Raw genomic sequence first — 26891 nt, 5'->3', positions numbered from 1 at the left:
TGGACCCTGTCGACCTGGCAAGTTCACCCACTTGCCAGGCACTACCGTTCTCCTTATTTTTTTATATGTAATACACCCCTCAGGTAGGCCTAGGGTACCCCCATGGGCAAGTTACAGTGTATGTGAAAGGTAGGACATATGATTGTGTGTTTTACATGTCCTGATATTGATATTACACTGGGTTGGCGATTTAAAGTGCCACAATCCAGCCAGTAAGCCGTTCCCATCAGTGCAGTTCCTTCTTGGAATGAAGCAATAAAATGTAGCAGACTAGATAAACTTAAACCATTAGCTTCCCGCACTTCCAGTGCTTTGGCTCACTGACGTATCAACGTAACTGCAGACATTAGCAGCGCTATTTGGAAAGGATTTTTACTCGTCTTCCATGATTTACCATTGATTGGGTTTTATCAGATTTTATTGGTAAAAAGTGTACATTTTATATAAAATGTGAAATTTGATATGGCTCAATTCTTATAAGAATTGAATAGTAACTTGTAATTACATTTATATAATGCTTCTCCGGAACTCAAAGGATTTATTGTGGATCAGTATAGGGATATACAAGGTAAGTGGAGTGGTAGTCTCGTGAATCTGTTAGTTGGATAGAATAGGATAAAGTGGGAGAAGAGTAGTAAAATTAGATTTGGGATGAGTCAGAGAGTGGAGGAAGAGGCTATATATAGAAAGAGGTATAGGATGAGAGAGTAATGTATTGGAGAGAGGTGATGATTTTGTTTTCTACTGTGGGAGTAAAGAAATAAATATATAGATGCATAACTCCATAAAATATATACATGTATATGGAACATGTTAAAGAGTTAAAAACATGTATTATGAGTCCCATATGTACATGCATGGATAAATATTGAGAAACGCAGACTTTCAAGTGTTGCTGTACGTAAAGAAATTCTTATTTATTTATATTAATTAATTGTAATTTAGTTTTTTTTAAATTGTTTATATTTATTTATATTTTCCCCAACATTTCAATAGTGAAGCCGTTATGATCATATTTACATTGTGATTGTTAAGAAAACAAGAGACCCATACACATATAATTAAATAACTTATATGTAAACTGTGAAGTGACCCATATACAGATTAAGCATAATATATATATATATATTTGTACAAAGCAATGCACATATCTCAATACATACAGAAAATCCAATAATACATGTTTACATACACAATCATAAACTGTACATAAACATGCATATACTGTACATTTGTTTTTGAGTATGGTGGTCATGTAGAAAAGAGCCAGAGTAGTCTTCTGAAGATACTATAGTTATCTGTAGATCTTATGTTTGGGGTTAATGAATTCCATAGTTTGTCTGCTTGAACAGAGAAAGATGTACCGCCCATGTCTTTTTTAGGGCTCGCTGGTACTGCATCCGAAGGATGCGTCCAGCTGGAGCCTTTTAGTTGCCTGACTCGGGGGAATGAGGGACAAAAGGGTGTTACGAGCTTGGATTTGGGTGCGCACGTTCCGTCCCGCGCCGTGCACATGCGCGCGCATATACAAAGACAGACACAGCCAGCCCCCACCCCTCTGCATGCACGCACACACATACACACGCTGCCGCCCCCACCCCCCTGCACACACACAGACACGCACGCATGCACACGCCGCCGCCGCCCTCTACCCCCCCACCCCCCTAACAGGCGCGCTGGGCCTACCTCCTTATTTAGCCCCCCCTGACGCGCATCTCGCTGCACTCTTCATTACAGCCGGGTGCTTCTGCCGGTGTGCATCTCGGTTACGGCACTTTCAATTCCAGCTGTGTGCCCCTCAGTGTCCCACTGGTAATTTAAGGGGGCTCCTCGCCCAGGCAGGTCTATTTGGTAACAGTCTTCCGGCCGAAGGGTCTACAGCCGCATCTCCTCGCCCCCAGGGGCCCACGCAGCAGTCCCAGGCTCACAATGAGCGAGAGAGAGGGACTTTGACGATCCTTACCGGGGCTCTTCAGATGGCTGCGGCTGCTGCTCTCGCGGGTGCTCGTTGTTTCTTCTTGCCCCGCCCCCTTTGCGCTCCAGGCCTCACTTTCGTCCAGGGCTCCCTTGTTGGGCCCGTGAACTGGTGCTGTCTTCGCATCCTGGTCTACTGCAGTTCTGGTCTTGTCCTGTGAGTTTGTGACACTTCTTACGGATTTTTGTTATTGTTCTCTTCGATCCTCATGAAACTGCTAATTTGGCCATGAGCTACTCCCCCCCCCCCCCCCCCCCCCCGCTTGCATTTCCCGTACTTGTTTGTTAATCTGCGCTTGCAAATTCCTGAAGCGGCAATGAAGGAGTTACAGCGCCACCTGCTGACTGCGTGTGTTTGAGTAAATGTCACCGAAGGCTTATTGCAATCCGTTTGGCGTTTAGGACTGAGGGAGTGAAACCGTGATTATGCAAGTCTGAATGGAATGCATTATCGCCGTCAGGTTTTGTATGGTGATGCTTCACAAACGGTGCTTGTTTCCCACGCTGTAGCCTGTGTCTGTAACTAGAGACTTTCGTGGACTCTGGCTAGTTTTCTCTTATCTTTACTTTCAAAATGTCTTGCTCGGCTTGTTTACGCTTTATTAGCGTGTGCTGGAATCCTTTCTGAAGTGTAGAATTTTACACCGAAACTTACACTACAGCAGACTTTGAGCCTGCTCTCTTCCCCATAACATATGTTTATGTATTTTATGTAATTAACACAGTTACAAACCTCGTGAAAGCAATTTTGTAAAAAAAAAACCGAAGTTTTAAGTTTAATTTAACAAATTGATTCTGTTTCAATTTAAAGCTACAAACATTGTTGGTGTGTAGCTGCAAACATGTAGGTATAGCCGTTTTGGTACTGGTTAATTTGTAACTTGCGTTACACAGAGTTGATCATCTGAATTTTAATAGGGCCTCCGCTACTGCCGCTTTAACACTTTAATTTCTAAGAGAAGAGATGCATGCGTTTTAATTATGCGGTAGCTTCACACAGGGTGTTTTCTGTTTAGCTTGCACAACATAAAGCATATAAACTGTAGAAATAAGGGTGGGATGTTGTTAAACGGTCAAAGTGGCACCGTACGAGTTTGGCAAATATGTTTTATTGTTTAGTTGTAGTTATTCATCTTTTATTGTGGACGAAGTACTGTTAATTTTGATACATGTAATAAATACATTTGAACGCAAGTGGTGCTATGCTATGAAATTATTTTGTATGTAGATGGGAATAATTAGCTATTGCCGCCCTGTTAGTGCTTGTGAATGGTTTATGCACAACTTATACTTTGAAAACGATATGTGTTTACGGGTTTTGCATTGCGATCTTTAGCATACAGACAAGGCACCGTAAATTTGTAATTTTTAATGTGCATAATTTAGTCAACCCGACCATATATTTGGGTGGTCGTCAGCCATATAATTTCAGTGGCTTTACAGATATATTGATGTTTGGAATATACACAAATGGACATCAGGATTTATGTTGCAAAGCTACTGTTACAGGTAAGTAATGTGCTTTTGAAGACAGGCATGTGGAGTAGTTAATGAAGTAGGAGTGCAATGGTGCTAGTGACCCGGTCCCCCCACCGCATTAACCGTGTACAGAGTTTTCTCCAACAACCTTTTGGTCAGATGCTAGTCATGCTGTATGTACACACCCTGCCTAAAGCTCGCCATCCCAGAAACAGACCACAGTCCTTGTATTTGCTTTCTACTCAGCGGCTGTACTTTGTGCTTCCTTGTGGTGCCCACAGGGCTTATGCTGTGGAGATATAAGGGTAATAGGGCTTGCCATGTACACCTAACAGCCTACTGCATCCTAAAGTGGGGAGGCCAAACATGTACTTTTCTTTGCTATATGTGAGTTTTTTTTGTCTTATATGTGCTTTATGCTCACCATTTGTGCTTTTAAAGTGCTTCTTGTGCATTCTTTGGAATCCGAATGTGTACTTTTCAGGCCACACAAACCTTCTTTACCTATATACGAGTCTTTTGGACGTAACGTTTGGCTTTTACACTTCACTGTGTATTGTGCCTTTGTTCACGATATCTGCTTTTAATGTTTTAGGCGTGCCCTTTAAACTTGATATGTGGCTTTTAGTTTCGTAAACCTTTTAGTTACATTGCTCAGTAAACACGTAGCTACTGCTGCCTTCGTAATGCTTAATTTGCAAATAATGAAGTGGCGGTGTTTCATGAGGCAGCAGCTTCACAATATGATTTTTTTTGGGGGGGGGGGGGGGGGGAACGTACCTGAAAGAAGAGTATATGGACTAAACTTTAATAGGATTTTAGCGGCAGCTGTTTTCAGTAAATTTGACTTTTTGGGGCACATAATTTCGTCAACCCAGCAACATTTTTGGGTGCTCTCCGGACACACACTGCCACATAGATTTACATGTGAATGTAAATATAGATTTATGGGGCAGGTTACAGGTAAGTAATGTGTTTATGAAGACAGGCATGTGTAGTAGTTAATAAAGGACTGCAGTGGTGCTAGTGACCCAGTTTCCCCACCAAATTATCAATTTCCGTTTTTAAAACTATATCCTTTTGGGCAAGCGTTACTCTCGCTGTATGAACACACCCGTTTTAACGCTCACCATGCCACTAACAGAACACAGTTGTATCCGCTGTTTGCGGTGCTTCTCTGTGGTGCCCACACAGGCTTATGCTGTGGAAATATAAGGCAATAGTGCTGCCATCTACATATAACCGCCTACAGCATCCTTCCTAAGGTGGTGTTGGGGAGGCGGGGGGGAAACAGGTACATTTGTTCGCTCAATGTGACTTTTATTTTCTTAGTCCTGCCTTTTGCTCACGGTTTGTGTCTTTACAGAATTTCTTGTGTGGCCTTTGGAATTGGTGCTGCTTTCCTAGTGCTTAATTTGTGACAAACAGATTCACTCTATCTATCTACCGCCCTCACTCCATCTATCTATCTACCGCCCTCACTCCATCTATCCATCTACCTCCCTCACTCCATCAATCCATCTACCGCCCTCACTCCATCTATCCATCTACCGCCCTCACTCCATCTATCCATCTACCGCCCTCACTCCATCTCTCCATCTACCGCCCTCACTCCATCTATCCATCTACCGCCCTCACTCCATCTACCGCCCTCACTCCATCTATCCATCTACCGCCCTCACTCCATCTATCCATCTACCGCCCTCACTCCATCTATCCATCTACCGCCCTCACTCCATCTACCGCCCTCACTCCATCTATCCATCTACCGCCCTCACTCCATCTATCCATCTACCGCCCTTACTCCATCTATCCATCTACCGTCCTCACCCTATCTATCGTCCTCGCCCTATCTATCGTCTCGCCCTATCTATCGCCCTCGCCCTATCTATCGCCCTCGCCCTATCTATCGCCCTCGCCCTATCTATCGCCCTCGCCCTATCTATCGCCCTCGCCCTATCTATCGTCCTCGCCCTATCTATCGTCCTCGCCCTATCTATCGTCCTCGCCCTATCTATCGTCCTCGCCCTATCTATCGTCCTCGCCCTATCTATCGTCCTCGCCCTATCTATCGTCCTCGCCCTATCTATCGCCCTCGCCCTATCTATCCCCCTCGCCCTATCTATCGCCCTCGCCCTATCTATCGCCCTCGCCCTATCTATCGCCCTCGCCCTATCTATCGCCCTTGCCCTATCTATCGCCCTCGCCCTCGCCCTATCTATCGCCCTCGCTCTATCTATCGCCCTCGCTCTATCTATCGCCCTCGCTCTATCTATCACCCTCTCTCTATCGTCCTCTATCTATCTTCCTCGCCCTATCTATCGCCCTCGCCCTATCTATCGCCCTCGCCCTATCTATCGCCCTCGCCCTATCTATCGCCCTCGCCCTATCTATCGCCCTCGCTCTATCGCCCTCGCTCTATCTATCGCCCTCGCTCTATCTATCGCCCTCGCTCTATCTATCACCCTCGCCCTATCTATCGCCCTCGCCCTATCTATCGCCCTCGCCCTATCTATCGCCCTCGCCCTATCTATCGCCCTCGCCCTATCTATCGCCCTCGCTCTATCGCCCTCGCTCTATCTATCGCCCTCGCTCTATCTATCGCCCTCGCTCTATCTATCACCCTCGCCCTATCTATCACCCTCGCCCTATCTATCACCCTCGCCCTATCTATCGCCCTCGCCCAATCTATCGCCCTCGCCCAATCTATCGCCCTCGCTCTATCTATCGCCCTCGCTCTATCTATCGCCCTCGCTCTATCTATCGCCCTCGCTCTATCTATCGCCCTCGCTCTATCTATCGCCCTCGCTCTATCTATCACCCTCACTCCATCTCCCTCACTCTATCTATCGCCCTCACATCACACAACTTATTTACAAAAGTTTAAGCTCTTGCCATTATAAATTACAATAACTTTCATTTAAGTATTAATTATTTTAAAAAAATAAAAGCCATTGTTATTTGTAAGATCAATACACCCAAGTCACGTAAATACAACACATATTGCATTACAAATGCTATAGGTGTCAAGTTTAGACAGTACAAGAGTGATAGTGGCTTGGACCTTGTCTGGAAATCCTAGATGGGGAAGGAAACATCGGTGAGTTTTCATGGTAATGAAGCTTGATCTTGCTAACTTATCCACTTTGACATTTATTGATAAGTTGGAGTTCATGGCAATTCAAAGGTTTCTTACTGCCTTGAATGCTTTAAGAGGTGATCCCAGATCATCAGTCCAGGCACTGAGTGGGGCATGATTTTTCCAATCGCCACATGTATTTTAGTTTTAGACACATTCAATTTGAAATGGCTCCATGCCATCCAATGATTAACGGCTCAGAGGCAAATGAAGATTTTAAAGTTCCAATGTCTTTGGGGCTTTCTAGTTTTAATAACTATTTGTGTGTCCTCTGCGTTGTATTTCAGCATGTGAGCTGAAATTCATTGATCATTGCTGGTAATGTCTTCATGCTGATGTTGAAAAGCATAGGTGAGATGATGGAGCCTTGAGGGACCCCTGCTTTTATGATGAAGGGTTTAGATGAGAAAGGAGTATGAGTGACATTTCCAGTCCAATCGAGACCAATGATTCTGTCGAGAGGAGTCCCCTCTATGCTGGCTTCGTGGAATAGAGTGTCACGATGAACTGTGGTGAAAGCATCTGATAGTCAAAGAAAATACTTGCAGGGGAGAGGATGTAGCCTTGCGGTTAGAGCTGTCGACCTCAAAGCTGGGGAACCCTGTTCGAGTCTGGGCAACGACGCTCAACATCCTGTGATTCTGGGCAAATCATTAAAAAGAAAAAAAAAAGGGTGCTTCAGTAAAAATCATCCCTGCAATGGGTCCTCATCCCTCTCTGATATAGAAAGGATGTTCATATAATTGATTTATTTATTTAAGAAATTAATTAATTAAATACATAAATGTATTACCTTAAAAATGAAATAATAGGAACAGTTAACATACATATAAATTAATGACATCATTAATTAGAAATGATTCAAATCCGAAATAAAAAAATAATTACATTAAATGAATAACAAATGAACAATAATAAAATCAATTTAAATGTAAGACGTGTTTGAGTCAGGTTTAGGACAAACCATTAAATGCATTTACATTGATTTGAAATACTGAAGTGAAATGTAATATTGAACAAAGATAAAAGTTACAGTTATGGTGAGTACTGTAAATTGTTCGTAAATAATTTACAAAAAGGCTTACGTCAAAATTCGAGAAAATGAAAACAAGGGAACAAATGAGGACACATATTTTTCCACTAATAAATTACAGACGTGGAAAAACGTCGGAAGAAATAAATGGCAGGAGATAAAATGGTAGGCAAAACATTTTATTTTGTCCTTTGGAACAGGATGTGGGTCACTACAAGATATAATGTAACTGGGATTCTCAAGAGAATGTCCTTTGAATAAATACTCTGGTTCTGATCTTCTGTTTACGGAAGTACCAGAACCATTCTAATCAAATTAGTGATTTACTGCATTAGTAAGAGTTATTTTGTGCTGTTTCCGTTTCCGTTTTTTGCCAAAAGAGTCAAAAATATGTGATCTTGTTGAGATGATTCAATCACCATAGGTAATCCTCAACAGCTATCAAATGAATAAACATGTCCTTCCTTTATATAGACGAACAATCTAAGTACATTCGTATACAGCGCCATCTCTGCGTAGTCACTATGCAAAAAATGAATACTAGTTTGCTAAAAAGCTGAAAACGAGAAATATCAAGATGTCTTTGATGCATTCACTTCGATTGTATTACACAATGTGTGATAGTAAAATGCGTGGTTAGTGGAACCTATAAACATTTTCTGTTTATTGCCTTCATACTGGTTGTATTGCATAATATGTGAAAAGTAAATGCTGAGACCTGGGTTACAAATAAGCTATTATATGTCCTATTCATTGCAGGCAGGTGGAGCTGAGAACATATGGTGCTGCTCTGAACATGGCAGAGTCTTGCCAGAAGGTCTCCTACTTGGCTGAATTTCGCTGCCCAAGAAAGGTTCTAACTGTAGGTAACAGTCGCATACTGTGCCAGCAGTCAACGATCTACCTGTGTAATGGTAGTGAGTTTGCATATGTGTACAATAAAGAAGAAAAAGGTTTGAAGGTAAGCAGAAAATAAAGGAATTTATGGCACAATGAGTTAATACGTTGAACTTAATAGCTAACCACAGAGTCAGTTGTGAGTCCCTTACTTGACACTCAGGGAAAAGTGCTACAGCAAAAAATGGAAAGATGTTTAGGTGCTTAGTGTGGGTGTGGAAGGAGTCGAGTACGTGATATCTTTGGGGACCTGTGTTGGAATTGGAAACACTTTACCCTGGGAAACCATAAATTGGGGGTCAAGGTGGGCAACAAAAGAGTGCTGAGTCATGAAATGCATTCTGAAAGTCAACTTGTACATTTATAAAAAAAATGTGTACATTTAATAAAGATTATGGCACAAAGAAATTGGTGCAAAGGAGAAATGTGACAGTAAAACTTTTCTTGGCTTAATTGGTTGCAAAGGCTGCATTTCAAAATATCTTCTGGGGTTAAAGCACCTGCTGCATAGAGTTTTTGTGCCCAGTAAATCTCAGGGAAACACAATAAAGGTAGGATAATCTGTTGATTAAAGGACTTGCTGGCTATATCTGTGTTGTGTTTAGTCACAGTTTTGACTCATTAAGTAGTATAGAGGGTTAATATGTCTTCAACAAAGCACATCGTGCAACATGCAGAGATGAAAGATTATATTTTATGTAGATCAGTACGTGGGTTACCGCTTTTGACACACATCCATTTATGACTTGCGGTTCATAAATGGCAATCCTTCTAATATACGCAGTAAGCTATGAACCGGCATGCAAACTGCAAGACATTGGTAAAAAACCTTATTGATTTTTCTCAATCTGTTATTATAAGGCTGCTAAAAGGGCTTCTTTGGGTAGTAATAAAGGACAACACCAAGCACTGCATAATGTTTTAAATCCTGACTCTGCGTTTCTCTTGGCCATGCAATCTTAGTATAAAGTCCAAGACAATGTGTGATTCCTACACCTATCTTCTGTAACATCCTGCACATTGTTTTATGCTAGACAGTTGTATGATTTATTGTCAATGTATATGTGTGCATGTGATGTAAAGCGTTCTGACTCCTTACAGTGTGATGAGTAGTGCTATAATAGTATAAAATAAAATTAGCAAGGGCTATTTAAATTGTTATTCGTGTAAATACTCATACACACTGATACATGTGACATTTTTACAGGGCATGCATATCTCTTGCGTATAGGAGCTGCAAAAAGTAAAAATTCTGCCTCCAAATCTCTTAAGTACTTGTGAAGTGATAGCAAGCTGTGCACCTTTGTTTCCCCATTGCATTGACAATTAGGTGTTGGGCTGCAGACAGCTGCCAGCCAGAATGATAATAGAACAAAAGGAGGACTGGTGGCTCTTTAAATTCGCCCATTGTTTTGTTTGTTTAGGGCACAAGCTGGTAGAGAAAATAACAAGCATTTACAATGCAACGGTCTCGCCTTTGCCAAAGTTAGAGCTATTGGCATTGTAAATGACAAAATTGTTATTTATGTGTTGGTTTTGAAAACAGATAAATAAATGGCATTGTCATTTACAATGTCAATAGCGTACTCTCTCGCAAATGCGAGACCTATTGCATTTGCACCCACACCCACACCCAGAGCACCACACACACACCCACCAAGCCACACACACACAGAGCCACACACACACACACACACAGAGCCACACACACACACACACACACAGAGCCACACACACACAGAGCCACACACACACACACAGAGCCACACACAGCCACACAGAGCCACACACAGCCACACACACACACAGAGCGACACACACACACACACACACACACACACAGCCCCCCAAACACACACAGAGCCCCCCTCCCAAGACATGTGTTCAGCTGTTCTTTGTTTTAGCTCCTGTGTGTCAGTGCACCGTGTAAGCGCACAAGCATACCCTGCTCTCTCTGGAACACTCACACTGCTGAGTCACTCTCACTCTTCAGTCACTCTCACTCTTCAGTCACTCTCACTCTTCAGTCACTCTGCATTCACACTCACTCTGCAAGCACACTCACTCTGCACTCACTCTGCACTCACACTCATTGCACTCTGCACTCACTCTGCACTCACTCTCACTCTGCACTCACACTGCAGTCACACTCACTCTGCACTCAGGCATATTTTCTATAACGGCACCTTTTGTGATGCCTGTCTAAACCCACTCCACCCCTCTTTGCCTATGAATTAAAATATCAGTTTCTTTTTTTTTTTGCTTAATAAAATATTTGGGAAAACACATATTGTTCGAATATGTATATTTTAGGTTGCAATGTAATTGCGTGTTTATTACATTTCTGTCAGTAGATTACGTGTAAAATTGAGGGGTTCCTGTAAGTGCTCGTTTGTAGACACTATTAACAAAAAGCTATTTAAATAATGTACATTTAAACGTGTAATTATATTAATGATAGACATCATCCTCCAGTCCATCCTGTTCATGTCTGACACAATCCAACCCTTTCCACCATTATTTGGTAAGTTTCCACTGATGCATTTGTTTTTTATGTCATCAGTAGTTTCTATTACTTTAGCTTAGGTCTTTGTTTCAGGGGGTTACAGCAATGCACACACACGCGCTCGCACACGCACACACACACACACTCTCGCTATTCTCTCTGCTTGGGCATACATACAACAGTGTCTCCGGTCACTCAACCATACACAGCAGAGCCCCTCAGACTTTTACACGCATACAGTTTGTGTTAATTGCACACACCGGGACATCTTCATTCACATGCAAAAGCTTCCCTCTGTCATCCGATCCATCCTAGCATGCACCTCACTGGCAAAGCCACAAACACACAAACACACACACAGCTATCCTGATTAACCTGAGCCTCCCCATTCACACGCATGATCCCTGCAGCCCCCCAGTCATACGCCGCAAACCACCCTAGTCTCGCAAACAATGCTCTGATGTCCCCCTGCGCCCCCGCCTCCTTCCCATACACACACACACCCCGATCTCGTTGCACTCATCCCGCAGTCTCACCAGCCAGGTGAAGTTAAAGGGCAGCCTGATGGGGTTGCTGAACCCCGGGACCTTGGTGATGGCGAAAGAGTTGGCCCCCAGGACCGGGGTGACGAGGCTGCCGAAGGTGCAGGCCTCTGGGGAGGGCACCTTCTGGAAGTGCATCAGGCAGACCCTGAAGAAAGTTCGGCAGTCGGGCCAGCAGGAGCGCCCGTACTCTAGGAGACTGTCGCCGTTCACAAAGTCCTGCAGCTGGAAGACCCCCGAGCAGGACACCTGCACAGAAGAGAGACACCCACGTCAGACCTGACTGCCTGCCCCCCACCCAGCACCCAGGCCTCCGCGACGCCTGCCTCCACCGCTCATTTATTTACCTGTTGCAAAACCAAGGAGAGAAACGTCAAACCAAAGACTCATAACGTCGCCATCTCGTCCACGAGTGCCAAGCTCCAAATTCAACTTATACGCAAAAGAAAGTTGTCTTTTCACTTTGTTGATGTTTATATTATCCACGTGGTTTAAAAAGGTAGCGAACAAGAAAATCCAAAATACGACAAAAAAGAAAAACAAGCGGCACTTCAACCGCTTGGGTGATTGATGGCGGCGGCAAGAAAAGCGAGGCAGAGTCTGCTCACGCTGCCTACACGTGCCAGTCGGCCCTCTGATTAGTTAATAAGGAACACCAATCAGAGGGCCGACTGGCGCGTGCAGGCAGCGTGATGAGGGGCGTGCTCTCTCCCGATGACGTCAGGAAGAGAACGAAGAGCAAAAAGACACCCCTCTGTCCCAAAAAGACGGGGCTTAAATGGAGTGACGCCCCTCTCCTCCAATGGCTGGCCAGCATTTACGAGGCCAGCCAATGGAGAAGAGGGGTGGGTTTAAGCCCCCAATACTGTAAACATTAAATCTCGGCTGCGCGAACACTGCTGCGCTGTGCAACTCTAGGCCGAGACCTAAAAAGCCCCTTCACCTCCTTCGCGTTGCGGGTGTTGCAGAATTGTGTCCCGGTGTTGGCAAATTACACACGGACAAATTCAGCATATTTTAGAGGGGCCAGACGGATCCTCCATCTGCTGAATAATAGCTGCTGGAGCAGATATCCAATTTGTTGCCCTTTTATTCCAAAACTGTTGGGGACCACAGAGGTGTGAATTTTACTTACACTAGTTTGGTGAATTGACGTCCGTGCTTGTAGATTTTAGATTGTTTTGGAAAAAACTATAAAAGTTTTTTTTTCCGATGAGTCTGGCAATTCGAGGAGTCTGGTTATATAGCAGTATACTGCTTTTCCAAAAAAATCTTTAGTTCAAAAAAGTTACACGTTATTCTAATAAGTAGTTTGTCTTTAATTAATTATATTTAGCTTTTAACAGCACATGCACATGCAGCATATCTATTGGGCACTGTTGTGTGCGCATATGCTAACACAATATTCACATATCTAATTAAGAATCCCAAAATGTATGAATTGGGGTCGAAGTCATTACAAAATAGTAGATATCAAAACGGGCCTCGGGCATTCATAGCATGTGTCACGTGCTGAAATTGTCCCCCACTTGTTTTTTAGCTTTGTAAAGATTGGGACAGTGATTCCTGTACTCATTCAGGGTTGTGGGAATTGCTACTACAAGGCATTCCTGCAATTCTGTCCAACACACAAACAGAGGTCACAGCCACACTCACACTCATCGTAACCATCACTCTGACGCCCCTTCTCGATTCTCCAGCACACCGCTGTGTCTTGGTGGTGTAACATAATCCTTAGTGTAACACACTCTATATTGGAGAGAAATGTGTCTCATTCTCTGACTAGTGAGATCGACCAACTTGTCGTGCTCACCTGTCAGGGTTGTTGCCTTTTTGTCAGTCCACCTTACAAGCTTAACTCTCCATTTGTGTAATGGGGGTGGAGCTATTACTTTTCCATAACATGGCAACCTGTATCAAGCCTGGTGAGTGAAGTCGGCCGCTTCCTTGTGCTTTCTAGACCTTTTCATTATTCCTAATAAGCAGAACCTGGGTTCCCCCTTTATTTCCAGCCCTTACTTTGTTCATGTGTCTTTGTGCACTTGGACAATAAGGTGATAACGCTGGCACGGCCACATCATGTATACAAGATCAATATTCTCACCTGCACACTGGGGACACCTAAACCACTGCATCCGGCAACATTCTTTGTAACCTACCAGCTGTCACATCCGAACGATGCAGTATGTGATATTCTCTCAGTTGGAATTTCATGTTTCTCGATATCGACTTTGGATAGCCTGTGACACACTTCCATTCATTATCCAGTAATTTCATCCCCAAGTAATGAGCCTACGGTTCTCTGAGTGTTGACAGTGACACCTTTGTTTTAGCAAACACCATTTTATACATACGAGCCACAACTGTTTTACAATTGCCCGTTGTTTATATGCAGATTATACTCCATGTGTCTCTGGCGCCTCTGGGTGCAGTTCCCAAGTCTTCTGTAGCAGCCAGACTATCGCATTATAGGTTTGAAACTGACCAGCCGGAAGCTGGAATCTCTGAGTCAGAGTCTGAAGTTTGCAGGACTTCGCATCCGTTAACAAGTTTTACCAAGCAAGTTACTACACCTCTCTCCAAAGTCTTTGCATCAGTTCATTTGGCCAACTTGAGAACCAACTGTAGTTCGGGGGCATATGCGGCCGCAGAATTTCGTATTTATCCCCTAAATATATTTGTTTTCCATTTGTAGCATATGTGGCTCACTGGGCCAGCCACTGCAGTTGAACCGTAACATAGTACAGCTCAGAATCTGGCACCCCCAAACCTCTTTCTATAACCAGCAATTAGACCTTGCCAAGGGAGCATTTGTGCCTCTTGCTGTCCCACACAAGATCAACCAGTACACTGTTTAAGCTGCAAATTATCCTCGAAGAGCCAGGTCTTCCGTTCCTTGCGAAACTCAAGTAGCAAGGAGGAGGCTCTGATGTGTTGTGGGAGGTCATTCCATGGTTTGGGTGTTATGCAAGAGAACGAGCGTCCTCCTGTTTTGTCTTTTTGAATGCTGGGGTGTGTGCGAGTGAGTGCATTGCATAGGTGTCTTGATGGCAAGGCATAGGTGTCTTGATGGGTTGTGAATGTGTATGCAGCTATTAAGCTATGCGGGTCCCATGTTGTGTAGGGCTTTGTAGGTGTGTGTGAGGAGTTTAAATTAGCTGCGCTTGTGAGTGGCAGCCAGTGGAGCTCCCGGAGGAGAGGTGAGATGTTGATTCGGTGAGGAAAAGCACTCAAAACCAGGCTGTTCGAATGAGCCCCTACAACCTGCAAACGCTTGGATACCCTATCGGGTGATTAGCAGTGCTATATAAATCCATTTTGCTGCAAGCAGACAGGTTTGTTACAGGATAGGACTCAGGTCAGTGAATAGGTTTTTAGTAGGCCCCAAATATTTCTAGGTCTAGGTGAAGGTGGCATTATTTTGGCATACATTTCCAACTGTTTATTACAGTACACAAGTGAGTCAAGTCATTGGTTAACCTTCAGCAACCTTTCCCTACCCCAACAACAAGCCACTCTTCTCTTAGCCAACAGAAGTGCTAAGGCAAACCAATTCTTATGAGTAGTGGGAATGTCCTCCAACCAGCCCAGGAGTGCAATGCAATCCAAGGGTCCAGGGGCATCTCACAGTCATGCATGGCAGATACATTGGAAACAATGTCTGTACACCGCTGCATGACCATACCAAGTGCAGAAAGTGTACCTCTGGTGTGCCACATCTAACACAGTTTGAGTCCTTTCTAAGGGTAAATTTCCAAAGACCCATAGTGGTATGATAAGCCCTTTGAAGAAATGTAAAGTGGATAATATGCAGCCTACTACTTTAGGAAATCATGCTACTTTGGGTACAACAAAACTTCCACAACTCCTCCACCTCCCAATCCAGGCAGCCTGGGATGCTGTGGGCCTCTCCTCCTGATCGGAGAGATATAAATTAGAGATCAGATGTTTAAAACTGGTAGCAGCTAGAAGCTTCTCCAGTGTTTGGAAGGAGCTGGGTTCTGAGGGAAAGGTAAAAATAGCCACCTTGCTTATACCCCATGGTCAATAATAAAAAATATATCTTAGGGGTGGGGCATAAGAGGGGTATAAGGATAGTCTCTCTTAAAGTCTAAGACTGTAATGACGGAGGAACCATTTGTTATATTGACTTTCCCAGTGCAACAGGCCACTGTTGGGCAATTGAGACATTGCATTAACTTCATCTGTCACAGGTAACAGTGGCTGAAAGAATAGGGGCAGTATATCGAGACCTGCCTTTCTATTCAGCCTGTCCCAGGCTCTAAATAGTCATGTAGTAGTGGCTAAAGACCCGGTATGGTGGGAAGGCGATGTGTCAATTATTTTGAATTAATTGCAAGGTTTGCAATACATGGAGATGACAGAAAACAAAAGTGAGCGAATTGTGCATTAACGCACAGGTATTATAGCTCCAGATCAGGTTCCCCAAACCCGCAGCTATGGAAAGACAAAGTTAATGTATCCCACTTTCTGCTGAGGTGCTTGCCAGCCCACGCCAATCTGTGTAATTAGGTTCAGAGCATTCGAGACAAAAAAAATGGTGAGGGGTAAGGGTAGGTTCCCAAATACATAATGTAGTTTGGGGAGGATTACCATCTTCATTAGTCCTATCCTGCCAGCTAGTGACAATGGCAGAGATGACAAGTACGTGACCGGCTCAGTGCTCCTTATGAACTGCCACATCATAACTATCCCACTTAGCGTTATCTATGTCACGTCAGATCCAGATGCCCTGGCATTCTAGGCATCCATCACACGACTCAATGGGGAAGTCCTGCATACAGCTTACTATGTTGTTAGTATGAGAGAATATTTGAGATTTGTTCCAATTAACAGTCACACCCGAAATAGCCCCAAGATGTATATATTACCTCATGTAGATAAGGCATTTGCTGGGGCTCCTAAGGTACATAGATATTAGAACATTTTGACTAGCGTATCTTAATGCATGATCTGAGTAGAACTGCCGGAGCTTTGACTGGAGGCTCGAATGTTAACACAAATAGAATGGGTGAGAGAGGACAGCCCTGCCGGCCATTGAAGAAACACCAGTAATCTACACTCTGACCACGGCAGATGAACAAAGCAGTTTCATTGTTTCTGTAAATGTAGTAGGTAAGCCCATTCTGTATAGTATGGCAACAAGGCTCTCCCACTCTTAGGAGTCGAACACCTTTGATGCGTCCAGTAAGACGGCTGCAGCATCCAGGTCTGGTTTCAAGTCCTGTAGAGGTGCAAAGAGGGCTTGTAAATTTTCAGTCGTCATCTGACCAGGAAGGAAACCAGACTGATTGGGCCTTGACATATATGGTTGGAAGAATTTCAAAATGCTGTTCTGTTTAGCAATACATTTACCTTTGACTATAGCCTTAAAAGCCTCCCATACAGTGTTTATATGGTCCACAGATCCAAGATTGAGATGAAAGTGTTCTGAAATTGCGGCCCTCAATTCTTCAGAAAATACCCTATTTAATAAAGACTCAAACACCTGCGATTCCCAAGAAGGACTACTCCTAGAACCACCAGACAAAGGAGCACAGGTGAACGGTCAAAAAGTGTACGGGCCAAGTGCCTCTCCTCAGCAACCCAGCGCCTACTATCCTCTATGACGGACCAGTAATCTAGCCTCAACCACACGTTGTGCAAGGCAGAATAGAAAGTGCCATTCTAAGTTCACTGATTTTTATGCCTCCAAATATCCAGGAGTTGATGTTCTCTCATTATAGCACACAGCTAATTTGGCTGCCACAGGTTTCCCCCTACTACTGTTTGGGCACTATCCAACTGTTCCTGGAGTGTGCAGTTGAAATATCCACCCCAAATCAGAAAGTGAGGCTCTGTGGAGAATACCTTGCCCCATAAAGTATCTCAAAACCCAGGGCCATCAAATTTGTGACATTACAATTCACAGTGGTGATGTGTACAGCACCAAGTCTGCCCCATAGGATGACATGTCTACCATGCTTGTCCAGGTATAAGCCAATTACTTTCAATTGAGTGCCTTTTTTCACTCAGGATGGTCACCCAACGAGCATACCAGACTGCCGGAGTAGCAGCAAGTTCATGCATAGATGTGTTCCCTTCATGTCTACAGGTCAGCGCATCAAATTAAGTTGTTGTATGCAATAAGAGAGAAGCAAGTCTTTAGCAGTTTGTGGCGTGCTGCTGTTAGTATTTTGAGTACACAGGGCATAATTAATAGATCACTAGTCTGAGTCACGGTGATGCAAAGGAGGCTAAGGAGGTTCATGGCATAGTTGGTTTTCATGAGGCAGTTTTTTCACAAACTCAGTAATATGCTGTGGTGATTGGAAGATGCGTTGCTTACCATGGTGGGAGACTTTTAGGCAAGCTGGATACCACATCATGTATTGGATGTTTGAGTTAAGCAACTGTGGAGAAGTGTGGCTCACAGGTTAGAGGAGGCAGACCTGGAAGCAGAGGTCAGCCCGGGACCAGGGTTCAATTCCCGGCTCGGCGGGATCTTGAGTCCTAAAATGTCCATGGACTCGACAATTCTCGCTCCGGTGCCTACTCGATTCACGGGTTCACACTCTGCGACTCTGGGCAATAGCTTGCTTAATCTCCACAACGGCCCCTCGCGGCGGGATGCCTGGCTTTCACCTTGCGGATACCCTGCCGGGGTTATCTCACAGGGGAATACCAGGACGGGTTCCCTAAGCAAGCGCTTAGAAACCGCTTGGTGATTTTCGCTATATAAATTCCTGTACATTTACATTTACATTTACATTTACATAACTGCTGTTTTGAATATGATAACTTTTTTCTGACCTCTAGACAGTGATAGTAAAGTATGGGAGTAAAGAGATGTCATAGCACACAACCCCTATGTTGCACTTCTTCTGGGCCAGTCTGAAGGCCACGTCTTTGTTCCAAAAGTTAGGGAGTCACAGGAGTAGGAGCCATGTAAATGCCCCTAAGGGTGATCTTGCTCTTAGAAATTTGTGAGCCCTTTCCACCACCAACAGGCACGAGAAGGCTTCTGAGACAAAGACTGTCTGGAGCAGCCAGTGTTAGTAGATTGAAGTATGCCCAGAATGTGAATATTATTCCAGCCAAATTTCGCCTCTAGGTATTTACTTTTTACTGCAATGACCTGAAGTACATTCTCCATGTTTAGAAGTGTCTACCCTTTAGCCGCTTGATTGTGCTCAGCAGTAGAGATTCACTGTTCTACCTATACCAGCCTGTTGTTGTGCCTCTCGAATTTTGGGAGATGGAGTCTATTCTGCCATTGAGGGTGACCATCTTGTTGCTTTAGACCAGGCTTTCCTGCATGGCCTTGAGAAGAGTTCTCATATCATCACCACTGTCAGATTCCAGCACTGAGTTGACTGAGCTGCCGTCCTCATCCCTCACCGGACCTTGAACTGCAGATGCAGTTGTCGGTCTTCCAGTTTCACTATCTTCACAGGGAGCATTGACTTAATCTAAGGGGTTGGGTAGGGGATGGAGATACCACTGTGAGGGCTAGGTAGCAGACCCAAGTTGCAGGATGCTACCTTGTCTGAAATTTGTAAATGGGCAAATGGGCATTTTGGGTCATTGGTGACTATGGCAGAACGAACACTGGGACCTGGGTTCTCTTCGCTCACTGCAGTAGTGGAGTAGCAGCAAAGAATTGGTCTAGTAACGTATCACCTGCAACTATGTTTTAGTGTTTTGAAGGTGGCAGTAATATCCAGCTGGCGCAGACACTTAAGGCAGGGTACCAGAATGCAAGTACATCCAAAAAGGAAGGCCCCACTTATACATAATAGGGTCCCGCCTTTTCCCCAAGCAGCTTTTTGGTTTCCAGAGAGTAAGCACAAGCAGATTCAGGCCCCATGAGGGCTTACCACAGCCATCAGGGGAGAACAAACCATTGCAGAGTCGGGGAGGTGGGGGGAGATTGCATGTCCTCTCCACTCCAAAGTAGGTGCAACTCTATTCCTCAAAGTGGTAGATCGACCAAGCTACCACAGGGTCTGTTTAAACCACAAGGGGATGCAGGACAGCTTGTTGTACTACCCAGTGGGCAATGCTCAAGCCACCACCAAGTACGAATGTTTATTTCACGCACCCAAAAGTAAAGTGCAGGTAGGCCCAGCTCCCTCGGGGTCTGTCAAAATAGTGGGAGAGCCGAGGGGGTGTAATTTGCCCCTACAGTGGGCTTGAGGGGTCTCAAGCAAAGGCGGACGGAACAGCAAATGTCACTGAGGGCTGGCTGCACCTATATTGTGGTGTTGTAAGAACAGCGTCACCTCAGTTTATGCACGCACCTGCCTGTACCAGACTTGGCCTGGAGCCTGAGATCTTGCCTTGCTATGTAATATGAGCCACAGGAGATCATGAGGGGTGCACAATCATGGGGCGGATTTGAGTGGTACTGGGGGCGCTCGGCTGCCCGGCATCTATTCTCATAAGCGTGACCCCCACCCTATTCAATCAGCTTGCTTTTATCACAAGAGATCTGCAGTTAGCCATCTTACTTCCCTCCAAAGAGGCCTCGTTCCCTGGATGGCAGACTACTCTTTGTTGGCAAATAGAAGCATTAGCAGTTGGTGAGAGGGAACAACAATGCATTCACCTACTTTTTTGCCAGGTATATTTCCAGTGCTAAAGGTTGAATTACGTCTGACGGCTGCCTCCAACGGTAAGAGCCATTTTGCTTGCCGGCTCTCTGGCGCCCTTCCACTGTGTGTGACCTTAACATGTCGCTGTACGCCCTCTCTTACAGAGCTGCATCCTGCAGACTCCACATGGGTATTCTAGGCCTCTAGTGCACCTAATTCCCATCAGGAATGTACACAAATCTAGCATCATGTACCTTTTTCATCTTCTGCAGGACGAAGGGAGTATCAGGTCTTACCGATATGAATATTGCGTTCCCATATAAAGAATAGGTTGTGCAGTGCAGCTAACCCCTCTGCTTTTTCCTAAGCTCGCTCCTTCCTCTTTTCGTAAGTGGGTTTACTGCAGGCAGGCTATGTCAGCACCTTGTGTCTGGAGGTAATTGTGCACTTTATACTGTTTAACTGTGCTCCCCATTCCCTGTATATTCCAGTACATGACCCTATATTGATTATCTACTTTCGTAGGAGATTACATATTACAGTACTACTGCAGAGTGAACGCACCCTATCCAATCACCAATATTCTAAGCACTGACACTAATCAATGAACTCCGAGATTGTCCCATCACTAACCTGTTCAGGCAGCTTGCAAACCAGCCAGTGAACTAAGAGAGACGTGAGTATTAAGAGCAGCGATTCTTGTGAAGTGGCATGGAGTGGTAGCAGAAGCTGATTCCATACTTTACTTGCGAGTACTGAGAAAGAATGCTCGCGGTCCTGGCCTGACGGAATTTTGGTACCTCTACGAGCAGGCCCGCAGCCGAGCGATGGGTTCTAACAGGATTGTACTGTACTGTCCTGAAAATCACATACAAAGGACTGTGCTTATGAAAATGCCTGATGGATAAAAGTCAGTGCTTTAATCAAAATTCTTTTCTTAAGAGGGAACCAGTGTAAACCCGGAGGTGACCTGAAACTGATTCCCTCGTGGGTATACTCCAACTAAAGAGAGTGGTAGCATTTTGCACGACCCGGAGTTTCCTAATCATGCACTCTGGCAGGCCAAGATATAGACTATTCGAATAGTCGAACCTGGATGTTATCAATGCATGGACTACCACTTTGCACACCACTGGAGGTATAATATCAAACAAATTCCCAGTTGACAAGAGCAAGACAAAGCTGGTACAAGTCACTGACAAGATCTCAGAATGCAAGTAAAACTTGTTGTCTATCATAACTTCTGAATTTTAAGCAACAGGCATAGGAGGAGAGAAAGGGGGAAGATCTTCAAGCCACTGTTACTTCTCCAAAGATCCCTAACCTTCCCAAACAACAAGATCTCCGTTTTATCAGCATTGTATTGAAGGGGACTCTAAAGCATCCAATACAAGTCATCCTTCAGAAATACAACAAAGGATGAAGCCTTATCTGTGGCAAAAAGTTCAGCGTTGAGGAGCAGCTTAGTATCATCGTCCTATGAAATGGTCACAAGACCATGCAATTCAAAAAGTTAAGCTAAGGCAGCCATATGCATGTTAAACACAGTGGAGCTCAAAGAAGAGCACTATAGCACCCTAAAAACCAAACTTGTTGCTTAAGAATTGGATGCAAGCCAAATGTATTTTTCTCTTCCTTTTTAAAAATTATTTAGCACAGCACCAAGCGAACCAGCAATTCCCATTTTAGCCATCCAATGCGGTAGAATAGAATGAGACACAATATCAAAGGCTGCAGACAGATCGAGCAAAATGAAGGCTGCACTTTACCTTCATCCAAAGCAACTTTAATTAGTCCATCACCTCAAGAAGGGCGGTTTCAATGATGTGCTGCGGGCAAAAGCCCTATTGAGTACAGTGAAGCAGAGTGCTCACCTTCAAATAGTTGGAAAGCTTAATATTAACAAACTTTTCCAACATTTTTGTAAAAGTAGGCACCAGAGAAATAGGGAAATAATTGGATAAGGTTGAAGGCTCAGTAGAACTTTTTTTAAGAAACTACCATTGTTCAAGGAACTAAACCATACAATACTAAGCCGTTCAGGGGGGCCACTCCTGGGCTCCTGAACGCATCGGGATACTGGCTCTGTGCCTATTCTCAAGAAACTCCTGCTTGCCCTACATGGCTCATCTGGGACTCGTGGTACCCATCTGTATGTGCTGTTCAATTTTTGTCCTATCACTTATACTATTAGGTATTGATTGCAGAGCTTCGGCCGTGAACATTATCATTTACCTGTACATGTGTTACCTCCCGTCCCCCATATGAATTCACCCCATGCATTTCCAGTCCAATCAGTTTGCCCACCTTCCTGTGCATGACCTTCAGGGCCTCCTCCTTATCAACTTCTGTTTTTATTTGTTCAGACTTTGTGCCTGTATTGGTGCCCTCTCCCTCGGATGTTTTAGTAGAGCCTTGGCATTACACGTCTCTCCAATGAGACAGTTCAATACACTTTAAATTACTCAACCTTGGATTGACCTCTGGTTGGCAGTGAAATGTCTTTTGTTTTTCTTCCTCCGTTTCCTCGTTCCAACTTGCCAACCATCGGTTCATCCAAGATCAACTTTAGCTTACCCTTTCTTTTCTGTCTTTGACATAGCTTTTCCTGGGTCTAAGAAATAGTATTTTCTATTATTCTCTAAACTCCTGAGTTTTGCAGGCAAAAGTTGCATATATTTTCAAGCTTGGTTTCCTATGGTTTCATTTGACTGCTGAAAATGCAACTCACTGTTGTTGTAAAACCAATTTATAATCAGCAAATGGAGTCACCCTGCTGTCTTCCACTACAGATGGGTCATTATGTCTTTCTAATTGGAGGATGTTGTTCCTGTAGTTCAGTCGACATGCAACTATAAGGTGTAGAGGTACTCTAGTTCTTTTGGAGGTGTGGAGGGGTTGGGGAGTTAGTTGCCAGTACTTTAAGATGAACAGAACTTTGGAAGGCCTTAGGGGTCACCACTCGCAGGAGCCAGTCGTCCAAAAACAGCTACATAAGGAGGCCTTCTACATTTTCAAGTATTCCCACAATTCTGACATTGTTCCTCCGGGATTGGTCTTCGGAGTCCTCTGTGCTGTTTTCCAGTGTCCTCATTCTGGTCTACAATTCAGTTATATTTTTCTTGCATCTGTTGCACTGCTGGGTGAGTACTTGGCAGTACTGACCCTACCTCTGTTCCCTTCTCAGACAGCTTTCATTTGTCTGCCCTCAGGAGGCAGAAATCTGTTGCTAGTGTATCAATCATGCTTTCCAGGTCTTCACAGGATACCGCTATTGCCTCCAATATTGCATCAACTTGTATACTCTGGCTGGGTCCATGGTGGTACCAATGTTCTCACCATTGTCTGACTGTGTGTCGGCAGCCCCTGACGACTTTGCTCCTCCACGTCACCCAGTCATTTGTTCTGCCCATTTCTATTCAAGTCGTATTGCCAATCAATGGCCTGTGCAAATCGATTCTGACACCACTGGGAAGCAGGTTGGTCGGCCCCTCAATTATTATGCGTCAGCCATACTTTATCAGGCCAACATCCCACCACTTATGTCACCTCCCATCTGACACAGTTCAATAACTTATGGGCCTAATCTCCACACCTCTCCCCCAGTGCACTCATAGCACTAATCCCGGGCAGCCCCCTGCCATGCCATCATCAAATGGGTAATATGTGGGTCGGGTGGTGGGAAAGACTCCTTCGAAGAGTCATTATGTCCCTCGGAGACGGACACATTTTCTCACTTTTCTCTGCTTATTCAACATCCATGGGACCACTTTCTTGTTTTGCTGAAATCTTATTGCTACTTATTATATCAAGGACAAATCACCTGTTATGCAGCCTGTCCCGCAGCTCACAGCTGCTTCCTTATGTCTACTTAAATATACATGGCAATGAACCGGGCATAGCCCCCTTGGTTCTGTCCAGTAGAGCAGGGTCTTATCTCTGTACCACCTCTTGTAGCGTGGGCCCTTGCATCTTTCCTCAGCCACCTCCCACTTGAGAATCGAGGGACTGTCCACTTGAGTCCTCCCACTCTAGCACCGCCTCAGTTGTCTGCTGGTTATGCCAGTCACCCTTGTGGCAAACACTCAGTGCGAGACCCACACCTTTTCATACCTTCAGTGGTACACACATTCTGACGTCCATCCACGCTGTGTGGGGTTGCAAAGGTCCAAACTCAAACCCTGTAGCCCTTTACTCTATCGCCGGAGCCAGAAACACCAATTCCACTGCACCCTGATGAACAGTCGGTACCTGATCTCATGCCATTCGCCTCAAGATATTGGCAAATTTCATCACTGGCACAAGAGGTCTGTTTGAGTGTGTCTAATTCGCTATATAGGCTTGCCCATGTCCCTTGGGGAAAATCTTGACCAATCTACACAATGTCCCCTTGCTGAATTCACAATTTTATCTTTTTTACAAATGTCTAGCCTAATTTCCCCACAAATTGGAAGCATGTATATGCAGCTAAATTAATGAGAAAATTGTAACATAATATGAAAAAGTAATTTGTTTCTCCAACAAACATTTCAGAAAGATGTAAACTGTGTGATTTATGCATGGCAAACTTTATGTTGATATCAAATAACAAAAAAAATGCGTTCTTGCACAGCCCTTGTTTCCAGCTAAAAAACATATCTATGCCATAGCTTTTTAGGTCTCGCCTGAGCCAATGCGCTTGCGCATTGCTCCGGCGAGATTATAGTAAGCGGAAAAGAAAAGTCTAACAAAACGGCTGCGGATTGCATACAGTTCATGTGAACTATGCGCGTGCACAGCCACATAACACACCACCATTTGTCTGTGTCTCGGCATCAGACTTCAAAGGCTGCCGCTCCCCTGCCCCCCGCGTTCACATCGCGCACCGCCATTTGTCTGTGCCTCGGCATCAGACTTCAAAGGCTGCCGCTCTCCCCCCATCCCCCGCCACAGCAATGCCGAGAGCTTGTTTCTGGACGAGAGTGAAAGCCTACCGTGCTTGTTTACAGTAGCCTTGCTCCTCAAATGCTGTTGCTGTGTTGCCATCTCTCTAGGGACACTCAGCTTGAAAACACTCGAGTTGCTAGCTGCAATGCTACATCCGCTATGCTTTGCCTCTAGACACGTTGATCCCTCGCAGACTGTGCTGACTCTGCCCCTCCGTATTCTGAAACCGACCAACGCAGTCACCACGCAGTCTCTTCTCTCTGTCTTATGATCTCTGCCCTGCCACCATTTACTTCGGACCCTCACCCTCACACCCCCTCACACACCCTCACCCACCCTCACCCCATCACCTTCACCCCCGTCACCCTCACCCTCCCTCACACCCCCTCACCCTCAAACCCCCTCACACACCGTCATTCACCCTCACACCCACCCTCACACACCCTCACACCCCTCACCCTCACAACCCTCTCACCCTCACTCACCCTCACCCCCACAAACCACATCACTCAGGAACACCACCACATCACTCAGGGACACCACCACATCACTCAGGGGCACCACCACATAACTCAGGGACACCACCACATCACTCAGGAACACCACCACATCACTCGGGGACACCACCACATCACTCTGGGACACCACCACATCACTCGGGGACACCACCACATCACTCTGGGACACCACCACATCACTCAGGGGCAACACCACATCACAATATGTGCACATCACCCCAGCTCTCAAGGATCTGAAATGGCTTCCTATTAACCTACGAGGCAACTTCCTCACAGCTTGCCTCACACACAAAGCCCTGCATACAGGAAAACCGGAATATCTGGCCAATAAACTCAATAGAGCCGGTCAGTCTAGGAACCTCAGAAGCTCCAACACGCTACTACTCATTCCTCTGAAATCACAGAAACGTAAAACATCTAATGGGTCCTTTGCGGGTAATGCTCCAAATATATGTAACTCCACCCCACCCCCCCACATCAGGATGACCGCCTCCTTCCCGAAATTCAAGATACTACTCAAAGCCCTCTTTCTTGAGCGGGCTGGATCGTAACGAGAATACCTCGTCTGACTTTGATAGTTAACTATCTCTATGGTCCTAGAGAGAACCAGATGACTCTCCCTTGATCTCCTCCATGTTGTGCCCTCATGCTGATATTGTATTGACTTTTACTTCCTCATGTTCTCCCTACCCCACTTCGACCTACCTGTCTTGTTGATGCTTATTTGTATTCGATGTGAAGCGCTCTGATACCTTTGGGTCCAGCTAGCGCTATACAAAACTTAAATAAATAAATAAATACTCAGGGACACCACCACATCACTCAGGGACACCACCACATCACTCAGGGACACCACCACATCACTCAGGGACACCACCACAACACTCAGGGACACAGCCACATCACTCGGGGACACCACCACATCACTCGGGGACACCACCACATCACTCGGGGACACCACCACATCACTCGGGGACACCACCACATCACTCGGGGACACCACCACATCACTCGGGGGCACCATCACATCACTCGGGGGCACCATCACATCACTCGGGGGCACCATCACATCACTCGGGGGGAACACCATCACATACCTCCGTAACACCATCACATACCTCGGGGACACCACCACATCACTCGGGGACACCACCACATCACTCGGGGACACCACCACATCACTCGGGGACACCACCACATCACTCGGGGACACCACCACATCACTCGGGGACACCACAACATCACTCGGGGACACCACCACATCACTCGGGGACACCACC

The 26891-nt window shown here is 45.1% G+C and overlaps 1 protein-coding gene across 1 annotated transcript in view; it reads left to right on the top strand.

Annotated features, from left to right (window-relative positions):
- The window catches only part of FAAP100 (FA core complex associated protein 100), a 308450-nt gene that overhangs the window by 29052 nt on the left and 252507 nt on the right, over nt 1-26891 (top strand). The window contains exon 2 of the mRNA XM_078654230.1: nt 8385-8586. Within this exon, the coding sequence (XP_078510356.1) occupies nt 8422-8586 (165 nt within the window). The 5' untranslated portion in view covers nt 8385-8421. The remainder of the gene's footprint in view (nt 1-8384; nt 8587-26891) is intronic.

This window comes from Lissotriton helveticus, chromosome 7, assembly GCF_964261635.1.
Source record: "Lissotriton helveticus chromosome 7, aLisHel1.1, whole genome shotgun sequence".
Lineage (NCBI taxonomy): Eukaryota > Metazoa > Chordata > Amphibia > Caudata > Salamandridae > Lissotriton > Lissotriton helveticus.
Note: the sequence above shows the minus strand (reverse complement) of the source record. Positions and strands in the feature narration are given on the sequence as shown.